Source organism: Entelurus aequoreus, linkage group LG21, assembly GCF_033978785.1.
Source record: "Entelurus aequoreus isolate RoL-2023_Sb linkage group LG21, RoL_Eaeq_v1.1, whole genome shotgun sequence".
In the NCBI taxonomy this organism is placed as follows: domain Eukaryota; kingdom Metazoa; phylum Chordata; class Actinopteri; order Syngnathiformes; family Syngnathidae; genus Entelurus; species Entelurus aequoreus.
The window spans coordinates 44,050,301-44,062,800 of NC_084751.1; the positions used below are offsets into that span (position 1 = coordinate 44,050,301).

Sequence of the window (12,500 nt, forward strand, 5' to 3'; positions counted from 1 at the left end):
GTTTTTTTTATTAAATCAACATAAAAAACACAAGATACACTTACAATTAGTGCATCAACCCAAAAAACCTCCCTCCCCCATTTACACTCATTCACACAAAAGGGTTGTTTCTTTCTGTTATTAATATTCTGCTTCCTACATTATATATCAATATATATCAATACAGTCTGCAAGGGATACAGTCCGTAAGCACACATGATTGTGCGTGCTGCTGCTCCACTAATAGTACTAACCTTTAACAGTTAATTTGACTCATTTTCATTAATTACTAGTTTCTATGTAACTGTTTTTATATTGTTTTACTTTCTTTTTTATTAAATAATTTTTTTTAAATTTATTTATCTTATTTTATTATTTTTTAAAAAAAAAGTACCTTATCTTCACCATACCTGGTTGTCCAAATTAGGCATAATAATGTGTTAATTTCACGACTGCATATATCGGTTGATATCGGTATCGGTTGATATCGGTATCGGTAATTAAAGAGTTGGACAATATCGGCTATCGGCAAAAAGCCATTATCGCACATCCCTACCAAAGACTATAAAAAATGGGACCCATTAACCTCCCTGCTTGGCACTCAGCATCAATGGTTGGAATTGGGGGTTAAATCACCAAAAATGACTCCCGGGCGCGGCCACCGCTGCTGCTCACTGCTCCCCTCACCTCCCAGGGGGGGTAATCAAGGGTGATGGGTCAAATGCAGAGAATAATTTCGCCACACCTAGTGTGTGTGTGAGACAATCATTGGTACTTTCCAAGTCACCACCTCAGATAGACAACATTCACACTCACATTGACGACACTAATAATACTCTTTGTCTCCTATAATGTTTTTTGTTTTTGTTTGAACAATTGAAAGTACCAAATCCATGAGAATTTCCTGACAATGACACCCTACGTTGCTAAAAAAAAAAATGCACGATGATGCAAGCAACCACTCCCTCCCAGCTCTGCATGCATCCATCTGCTGTTGCAACGCAATGCCTTCTGGGAAATGTAGTCTGGCTAACTTGTCCATTGTGCAGGTGTTTATGAAAGGGTTTTTTTAATTATTATTTTGTATTTTTTTTTAAGTACCTTATAGTCGCCCAAGTTCTGCAGGGCCTCCTTGCCGGTGCTCTCCCGGATCTCCACCTTCTTGGGCTGGGAGACGTCGCTCTGCCGGTCGATGACTCGACTGTCCCGCTTGCCTCTGCACGCCGAGAGCGCGTCCAGGTCCAGAGTCTTGCCGTCCAGCAGGGAGCCCTCCACCGGGCAGAACATCCCGCAGAACTGCTGGCGGGGCCTGGAGGGGCTGTCGGAGCCCATGTTGTTCAAAAAGCCGCCGGTGGTCGACATGCTGCTGCTGCTGCACACAGAAAAAAAGCGTCTCCTGCACGGCCACCGCCTTGAGAAGGTCCACTTGCAGGTGGGGGCGGCGTGACTACAGCCGGGGGGGTGGATAGGAGCACCGTGCACGCGTGGAATAACCCCACCCTTGAGGAAAAAATATGTTTAATACTGTAGCGCACTTTTATTTCTAAGAGCGTGGCGAGCAGATGTGTCAAGTCTTCCTCAGTGAGGCACACACCGGGCGTCTACCCTGTCAAAATAAAAGCCCGATATAAAATAACCGGAGTCGACTAAGATGGGCGTCCGTGTTTCGTGCCGGAAATTGTCAAATTATTTTACAACAAAGTGAGCGACGCGATCAATGGCGTGCGATAGGGTGGCGTACCACGTGGTTCCGGTGGACGTGGGCACGGAGGGTTGACCGGAAGTCACGGCCGAATCTTGAAGAAGGGCGCTGTCCTTTCAGCACCACAAGTGATGGACTGGCACATTCTGAAAATACTACTGTAATATTGATAATAATAATGATAATAATAACAATACTGAAAAATACATATATATATATATATATATATATATATATATATATATATATATATATATATATATATATATATATATATATATATATATACTGTGTAGGCCCTGCGATGAGGTGGCGACTTGTCCAGGGTGTACCCCGCCTTCCGCCCGATTGTAGCTGAGATAGGCTCCAGTGCCCCCCGCGACCCCAAAGGGAATAAGCGGTAGAAAATGGATGGATGGATGTATGTATATATATATATACACAATATACATATATGTATATTGCATATATATACATATATACATATATATATATATATATATATATATATATATATATATATATATATATATATATATATATATATATATATATATATATATATATACAATATACATATATATATATACAATATACATATATATATATATACAAATTGTATATATATATATATATATATATATATATATGTATATTGTATATATATATATCCATCCATCCATCCATCCATTTTCTACAGCTTATTCCCTTTGGGGTCGCGGGGGGCGCTGGAGCCTATCTCAGCTACAATCGGGCGGAAGGCGGGGTACACCCTGGACAAGTCCCCACCTCATCGCAGGGCCAACACAGATAGACAGACAACATTCACACTCACATTCCCACACTATATATATATACAATATACATATATATATTGTATATATATACATTATATATATATATGTATATATATATATATATATATATATATATATATATATATATATATATATATATATATATATATATATATATATATATATATATATATGTGTGTGTGTGTGTGTGTGTGGGAAAAAATCACAAGACTATTTCATCTCTACAGGCCTGTTTCATGAGGGTTTCCTCAATCCTCAATCTCCTGACGATTGAGGAAACCCTCATGAAACAGGCCTGTAGAGATGAAATAGTCTTGTGATTTTTTCCCACACACACATATTACGCTAATCTAATTAAGACATATATATATATATATATATATATATATATATATATATATATATATATATATATATATATATATATATATATATATATATATATATATATATATATATATATATATATATATATATATATATATATATATATATATTTATGTTCTTACAAGCTGTAAGAACTTTACACTACTTTATATTAGAAATGGCAACAGCGAATGTCCCATAACAAGAAGATAGAGGAAAATAAGAAACTTTTCGACTACAGGGTCGGCACGGGACTACAAAGGCAGACGGCCCCAATTTTTCAGGACTTATGCAGATCCCTAGTACACATCAGCAGGTACCAGAAGGTAAGAAAAGTTGTTTTTGCATAATATTGTCAAACAAAACACCAGATAATATGTCTTACCTTATACACACACCATAATAATACTCCTATGTTGAAGCACAGTACAATCCATCAAGCGGTGTGGCTTCATAGCTTACCAAAGTCCTACTAAAACATTTTCACTGATTTTTGAATGCCGTGTGTAATGTTCTATATTTTCAATGGAGCATATACAATTTTGGTTTTGTTTACTTGAGTCATATTGCAGTCTACACATATCTCTTATGTGTGACTGTCATCTACTGGTCACACCATGTACAAAATAAAATAGCTTCAAGGTCGGCGAGCAAAACCAGAATTGTTCCGTACATTAGGCGCACCGGGTTATAAGTCGATTTTTGAGGGGGAAAAATGATTTTAAGAGCGCCTTATAGTTGGAAAAATATAGTACATGTTTTTAATCTATTTTTTGTTTTCATAAATAAATAAAAAATGTACATTGTCATGGGGTATTGTGTGTTGAATTTTGAGGACAAAAATTTATTTATTCCATTTTGAAAAAAGGCTGAAACATAACATTTGGGAAAAAAAAGTGCTGTAATTGTCAGGTTCAAACACTGATGACATCTATTAAATAAGAAAAGAAGCAAGGAATTAAACAGAGACATAATTCAATTTAGCTCAATTGAGGAGAAACGCTTAGACACTGTACCCTTGCACAGTGTCAGTGTCGTCCCACGCTCTGACGAAAGATTGTACGCCTCCTCTTTTATTTGGACTTTCCCTGATCACATGGCAACAGCTGTTTCTAAGGGAGGGGGGTCGTAAACGGCTATCGCCTTTGGTTACAACACAGTTCAAAGAAAAGGTCGTAAAACAGTTCAAAGAAAAGGTGCCTGGAAGGGGGGTCAGGCCCTGCCTCCTCTCCGCTTTGTAGATCTCGGGTCAAGACAAAATCTTCCTGCGGATTACAATACATCAAAGAAACCGACACCCTCATGTCGCTCCCCATCCTACACAGTGGAGTTTTACAAGCATTTTGCTTGGTAGGATCAAAGACAGCTTTTGTCCTCTCGCAGGGCGAGCTGAACTTAATGTAACACAAAGTTTTGTGATAACTTAGATACAATTATTCTGACAAGATGCACTGCAACCTTTTTGTTTTTTTGTGTGCATATTTTGTCTGGATTCAGAGATGAATGCGATACGATTCTACAGCCACATTAGGAACACCCATGCAGTCTAACAAGGGATGTGTCCAAAACCTTAAGGAGGTATAAGAGTCATGTTGTGTGTGCTGCAGGGTCAACATCCACAGAAAAACCCTTCCTGACTCGCTAAAAAGAGCCAAAACCGCCACTGCAGTAGCGACTGTGGAAGTCAGCACAGTTTCCATGACAACGTGTCGGCCGGGAGACAGTTTTGTTGCCACTCGGCTTTCTCTCTGGAGGGCTGGGAGGCTGCTGGAGTTTTGTGTGTGTGTGTGCGTGTGTGTGTGTGTGTGTGTGTGTGTGTGTGTGTGTGTGTGTGTGTGTGTGTGTGTGTGTGTGTGTGTGTGTGTGTGTGGCCCACAAAGTGTAAAGGTCAGCAGTGCAAATGTTGAGCAGACAGAGATAAAGTGCGGGGTGTAGTAAGTGAGTAAAGTTGGCAGCGTGGGAGGAAAGGGAGTGGGCAGGCTCGGTCCCGGCTGGTACAACAAGTAGTGACATCACGTAAACACATGTGACATCCGCTCATCTGTGTTTACACGTCAGCGTGCTCAGTCAGCCTCCGCCTGTGCACCGCTAATTATTTGCCACTTGATTTTTTGAAATGGCATTTCTAGAAATGTCCCTAGTTTTAAGAGCTATTTCATCATTTGTAGTCGTTGACTTTAACATGACAATCTTAATTGCAGCGTGTTTGAGTATACCGTATTTGTCTGTTCTATGGAGAAAATAACGATTCAAACGAGGTATTTTGGGGTTTCCCCCACATAGAAAATCGTGTTTAAAGATTCTGCAACATTCCCAGGATGCTTGGTTTGAAAATTGTAAGTTAAATAATGCTTCTTTGCAAAATAAAATACTTATTTGACATATATTACACTTGGTTGTACAAGTACTACCATAATGACCAACATTAAAATACAGTAGCATAGTAGGCCTACACATCCATTAGAAACAAGGCAGAGGTTTTATTTAACAAGTGTGTTTCATATTTTTGGCCACTGTAACATTACGCGCAGTTTGAACAGTAACACTGTATTTGATTATTTAATTGAACGTGCCACTAGAGTTAATTAAATTAATTAATTTATAAAATTATATGTATATATATAAAACTATAATTATTTATATGATATAATTATCATCATATAATGAATTAATATAATAAGTAATATTATATAATATAATAATATATAATATAATAATATTATATAAAATAATTATTTGATATAGCAATTAATTAACGTTTCATATTTTTGGCCACTGCAACATTACACACGGTTTGAACAGTAACACTGTGTTTGAATATTTAATTGAATCTTTTACATGCCACTAGAGTTAATTAAATTAATTAATTTATAAAATATATATATATATATATATATATATATATATATATATATATATATATATATATATATATATATATATATATATATATATGTATATATATATATATATATATATAAAACTATAATTATTTATATGATATAATTATTATCATATAATGAATTAATATAATAAGTAATATTATATAATATAATAACAATAATATATAATAATATTATATAAAATAATTATTTGATATAGAAATTAATTAACGTTTCATATTTTTGGCTACTGCAACATTACACACGGTTTGAACAGTAACACTGTGTTTGAATATTTAATTGAATCTTTTACATGCCACTAGAGTTAATTAAATTAAATTAATTAATTTATAAAATTATATATATATATATATATATATATATATATATATATATATATATATATATATATATATATATATATAAAACTATAATTATTTGTATAGTATAATTATTATAATATAATTAATTGATATAATAAGTAATATTATATAATATAATAATTAATAATATATTATATAATATAATAATAATATATAAAATCATTATTTGATATAGAAATTAATTAACGTTTCATATTTTTGGCCACTGCAACATTACACACGGTTTGAACAGTAACACTGTGTTTGAATATTTAATTGAATCTTTTACATGCCACTAGAGTTAATTAAATTAAATTAATTAATTTATAAAATTATTTATATATATATATATATATATATATATATATATATATATATATATATATATATATATATATATATATATATATATATATATATATATATATATATATATAATTATTTGTATAGTATAATTATTATAATATAATTAATTGATATAATAAGTAATATTATATAATATAATAATTAATAATATATTAAATAATATAATAATATTATATAAAATCATCATTTGATATAGAAATTAATTAACGTTTCATATTTTTGGCCACTGTAACATTACACAAGGTTTGAACAGTAACACTGTGTTTGAATGTTTAATTGAATCTTTTACGTGCCACTAGAGTTAATTAAATTAAATGAATAAATTAATTCATTTATTTAAATAATATATATGTAAAATTATACAATATAATTATTATAATATAATTAATATAATATTTTATATAATAAAATAATATTATATAATATAATTAATTAATATTACAATATAATTATTATAATATATATAATTATAATTATTTAAATTAATTTCTTTATTAAATTAAGCCACTTTTACGTACCACATTTTTAAGATTCACTGTTCTGGACATACAAATATTAATTTAGCATGTCTTATCCAGTAAAATAACGAGCAGCATGGACAAATTATTCCGCTAGTTTTTAGTCTCATTTGACATTTTGTCAGCTCTTTCCTGCAGTGTGGCAGCCATGATGACTTCACATTTGTACCTCAGATATTTCACCGGACATTTTTGTACAACACAGTCGATGAGCATCTTGCAGGTTTCTCTCTTTTCCCGCCATAAAACTGCATTTTCAACACAAAGTCACGCATGCTGGACGCTAATGACGTGACGGAAGTACAGTTCTTACGTGGGCTGGGAAGTGCAGCATGCGGACTAAGGCACCAATGCAGAGACATGGCAAGCCACCACCCTTGGTAACCCATGGTAACCACATCCGCTGCAGTGGGCGGAGCTATACGAGCCTCGCCGTCTAGGGATTGGTCAAGAAGATGTGCTGAGGATGGAGGAGGAGAAAGGATCATCGATAACACATTATTGTATTTATGCAAACAAATATATGATTTTAAACTGGAGACTGTGTTGAAGTGCAATTATTCATATTTACTGTGTTTGGGGAAAATAGGTCACTTTTGCATAAATGAAAGAAAATATGAATGATTGCACACTGGAAATGAGATTTTGTAGTTGAGGCTAACTTTTAAGTCAGGGCTATTCAACTAGACCAGTGGTACCCATTACGTAAATACATCTTCACCAAGACGTCACTTTCTTCACTTGATTGACATTCACGGCACTCGAGGGTCTTGTGAGATGACTCTGGCTGCTGCCAGATCATTATTAAGAAAAAATGACCGACAGGAAGGCGAGAAACACTTTTTATTTCAACAGACTCTCGCGCCGTACCTGCCGTCAAAAGCCTAAAAACTGACCGCACAGTTCCTGTCTTCACAATAAAAGCGCTGTTTCATCCTGCCTGTGCTAACAAAATAAGAGTCTTTAAAATAAGAGTATTTCTTGTAAATTCTGGATTTTTTCTAAGTGTCACAAAGTCGGGATTTTTTCCAAGTGTCAAAAAGTCGGGATTTTTTTTCTAAGTGTCAAAAAAATCGGGATTTTTTATCCTAAGTGTCAAAAAATCGGGATTTTTTCCAAAGTATCAAAATGTCGGGATATTTTTTCTAAGTGTCAAAAAGTCGGGATTTTTTTTCTAAGCGTGAAAAAAATCTGGATTTTTTTTTCCTAAATGTCAAAAAATCTGGATTTTTTCCTAAGTATCAAAAAGTCGGGATATTTTTTCTAAGTGTCAGAAAGTCAGGATTTTTTGTAAGTGTCAAAAAGTCGGGATTTTTTTTCTAAGTGTCAAAAAAATCTGGATTTTTTTTCCGAAGTGTCAACAAGTCGGGATATTTTTCCTAAATGTCAAAAAGTCAGGATTTTTCCAAATGTCACAAAATTGGGATTTTTTCCAAGTGTCAAAAAGTTGGGATTTTTTGGAAGTGACAAAGCGTCAAAAAGTCAGAATTTTTTCTAAGTGTTAAAAAATCGCTATTTTTTGTAAGTGTCAAAAAGTCCTGATTTTTTTTTCTACGTGTCAAAAAATCGGGATTTTTGCTAAGTGTGAAAAAGTCGGGATTTTTTTTCTAAGTGTGGAAAAGTCGGGATTTTTTGTAAGTGTCACAAAGTGGGGATTTTTTCCAAGTGTCAAAAAGTCGGGATTTTTTTTCCAAGTGTCAAAAAAATCGGGATTTTTTATCCTAAGTGTCAAAAAATCGGGATTTTTTTCCAAAGTATCAAAATGTCGGGATATTTTTTCTACGTGTCAAAAAGTCGGGATTTTTTTTCTAAGCATCAAAAAAATCTGGATTTTTTTTCCTAAATGTCAAAAAATCTGGATTTTTTTTCTAAGTATCAAAAAGTCGGGATTTTTTTTCTAAGTGTCAAAAAAATCTGGATTTTTTTCCGAAGTGTCAACAAGTCGGGATATTTTTCCTAAGTGTCAAAAAGTCAGGATTTTTCCAAGTGTCACAAAATTGGGATTTTTTCCAAGTGTCAAAAAATTGGGATTTTTTGGAAGTGACAAAGTCGGGATTTTTTCTAAATATGCGTCAAAAAGTCAGAATTTTTTCTAAGTGTTAAAAAATCGCTATTTTTTCTAAGTGTCAAAAAGTCCTGATTTTTTTTGTATGTGTCAAAAAATCGGGATTTTTGCTAAGTCTGAAAAAGTCGGGATTTTTTTTCTAAGTGTGAAAAAGTCTGGATTTTTTGTAAGTGTCACAAAGTCGGGATTTTTTCCAAGTGTCAAAAAGTCGGGATTTTTTTTCTAAGTGTCAAAAAAAAATCGGGATTTTTTATCCTAAGTGTCAAAAAATCTGGATTTTTTCCAAAGTATCAAAATGTCGGGATATTTTTTCTAAGTGTCAAAAAATCTGGATTTTTTTTCTAAGCGTCAAAAAAATCTGGATTTTTTTTCCTAAGTGTCAAAAAATCTGGGTTTTTTCCTAAGTATCAAAAAGTCGGGATATTTTTTCTAAGTGTCAGAAAGTCAGGATTTTTTGTAAGTGTCAAAAAGTCGGGATTTTTTTTGTAAGTGTCAAAAAAATCTGGATTTTTTTTCCGAAGTGTCAACAAGTCGGGATATTTTTCCTAAGTGTCAAAAAGTCAGGATTTTTCCAAGTGTCAAAAAACTGGGATTTTTTGGAAGTGACAAAGTCGGGATTTTTTCTAAATATGCGTCAAAAAGTCTGAATTTTTTCTAAGTGTTAAAAAATTGCTATTTTTTCTAAGTGTCAAAAAGTCCTGATTTTTTTTCTACGTGTCAAAAAATCGGGATTTTTGCTAAGTGTGAAAAAGTCGTGATTTTTTTTCTAAGTGTGAAAAAGTCGTGATTTTTTTGTAAGTGTCAAAAAATCGGGATTTTTTTCTAAATGTCAAAAAATTTGGATTTTTTATCCTGTGTCCAAAAAAATCTGGATTTTTGCTAAATGTGAAAAAATTGGGATTTTTTGTAAGTATCAAAAAAATCTGGATTTTTTTTCCTAAGTGTCAACAAGTCGGGATATTTTTCCTAAATGTCAAAAAGTCAGGATTTTTCCAAGTGTCACAAAATTGGGATTTTTTCCAAGTGTCAAAAAGTTGGGATTTTTTGGAAGTGACAAATTCGGGATTTTTTTCTAAATATGCGTCAAAAAGTCTGAATTTTTTCTAAGTGTTAAAAAATCGCTATTTTTTCCTAAATATGCGTCAAAAAGTCAGGATTTTTCCAAGTGTCACAAAATTGGGATTTTTTCCAAGTGTCAAAAAATTGGGATTTTTTGGAAGTGACAAATTCGGGATTTTTTTCTAAATATGCGTCAAAAAGTCTGAATTTTTTCTAAGTGTTAAAAAATCGCTATTTTTTCTAAGTGTCAAAAAGTCCTGTTTTTTTTTACGTGTCAAAAAATCGTGATTTTTTTTCTAAGTGTGAAAAAGTCGTGATTTTTTGTAAGTGTCAAAAAGTCGGGAATTTTTCTAAGTGTTAAAAAATCGGGATTTTTTTTTAAGAGTCAAATTCTGGATTTTTTCTAAGTGTCAAAAAATCTGGATTTTTTCTAAATGTCAAAAAATCTGGATTTTTTTATCCTGTGTCAAAAAAAATCTGGATTTTTGCTAAATGTGAAAAAATTGGGATTTTTTGTAATTGTCAAAAAATTGGGATTTTTGCTAAGTGTCAAAAAATTGGGATTTTTGCTAAGTGTCAAAAAATCGGGATTTTTTCTAAGTGTCAAAAAGTCTGGATTTTTTTCCCTATGTGTCCAAAAAATCGGGATTTTTGCTAAGTGTGAAAAAGTCGGGATTTTTTCTAAGTGTGAAAAAGTCGGGATTTTTTTTTCTATGTGTCAAAACGGGATTTTTTTCTCAGTGTCGTAATTTTAGGGTACCAGCAGTTAGTGGAGTGCTTGACCTCACGCCTCCTCCAACCTGGCATTTTGTCATGTTGTGGACATGCAGCACACAAATATAAAAGGCACCACCTTTTCTGGGCTTTATTGAGGAGCGGTTTAGACAATAGAACCTTTATTTAGCGCACTGAAGGTGCGCTCAGGGGGTCGTCACGATGTTGCGTCTGGATCACAAAATTCACATTGCAATTCATTTTTTTTAGTATAAGAGATATTATATTTTCTGTATGAAAAAACAAACACCCTTGAAAAAGGCCAGCAGACAGCAAATCTATTTCATCTTTTTTTAATAATCAGCTCCTTAAGCCATCCAGCAGCTATGAAATTGTAAAATGATATTGCTGAATAGACCTTTCTATTATTTCAGTATTGACAATAGGGATGTAACATTTCAGTATTACAGTTATTATTATTGCGCTATTGTTGAAAGTACTAATAACCGCACTGAAATCGTTTGACCAAGTTGTTTTTTTAAATAACTAAAATAAATAAACTGTTAAAAGCCAATATTTTACACGTTTTTTATTTTGATTCTCTGATAGTTTTAGTCTTAATATTTTATTGTTTTTTATGGCTAATCTTTTATTGTTTTAACTCTTTCTGGCGGGCGGCGGTGTGCTTTTATTCAGCGGTCCTTGAATGCACCATAAAAATATAGACAGTGATGTGTTTATGTACGTATAGATTGGGGTATGTTGCTTCTTAATGGGTTAAAAAATATTGTTTTCATGTTAGCATTTAAGCTAGCGAGCTAGCGGCAGTCAGTCCGTGACTTTATCAATCTCGGTTTTTCATCATTTTAGTTTAAAACAGTAATTAATGGGGAAATGGGTTAAAATCTCTTGGATTATGTTGTCTAATTTGAACATTTAAGAGACAATCTTCTGCTCACGACTTTAGTAGATCATCTTTTCGTGTGCGGTCAAGTTTGCATGTGCTAAGTTTTTGGTAATTTGCTCCACAAGATGTTATTTCCCCCGAGGTTTGAGTTGAAGTGGTTTAGTTCTTACAAGAAGTCCCCACAAGTCATGCCAGGGCAGGCATGCAGAAAACCGCGGACTTGAACGCGCTCCAGAAGAGTTGTGGACCGCGACGGCTGCCAAAGTGTGCTGAACACAAGCGGAAGACCGAGTGACAATAAACCTCACCGCATTTTTTTTTTTTAGGAGCGGTCCTGAAGGAACTTAAAAATGTCCACTTTCATAAATCATCTCTGCAAAATGTCTTCCTCTCAGGGAATAAAACTCACTGGTCACTCCCAAGTTCTTTTGGTTGACATATATGTTGAGTAAAAAAAGGACCCCAGAGACAGGATGGTACTAGACCAAGGTCATTCAAACAAAAAGACTCAGTTTATGTAGAGCGAAAACAGACCCTCCCGCCCAGAAAGGATCACAGCTGCTTCTTCAAAACAGATAAGGAACTGACCAAAATTGCTCTGTGAGCCGACAAACAGGAGCCTTTAAGACAGGCCAAAGAAAAAATCCAGACGTTTTCACACTTAGAAAAAAAAACAATCCCGACTTTTTGACACTTAAAAAAAAAATCCAGACATTTTGACACTTAGAAAAAAAAAATCCAGACTTTTTGACATTTTTTGAA

General features: G+C 33.5%; 1 protein-coding gene across 1 annotated transcript in view; it reads right to left on the reverse strand.

Annotated features, from left to right (window-relative positions):
* LOC133638763 (dihydropyrimidinase-related protein 2) overlaps positions 1–1,652 on the reverse strand; it is a 66,270-nt gene extending 64,618 nt beyond the window's left edge. Inside the window, exon 1 of the mRNA XM_062031693.1 lies at positions 1,081–1,652. Within this exon, the coding sequence (XP_061887677.1) occupies positions 1,081–1,341 (261 nt within the window). The 5' untranslated portion in view covers positions 1,342–1,652. The remainder of the gene's footprint in view (positions 1–1,080) is intronic.
* Positions 1,653–12,500: the final 10,848 nt, after the last annotated feature.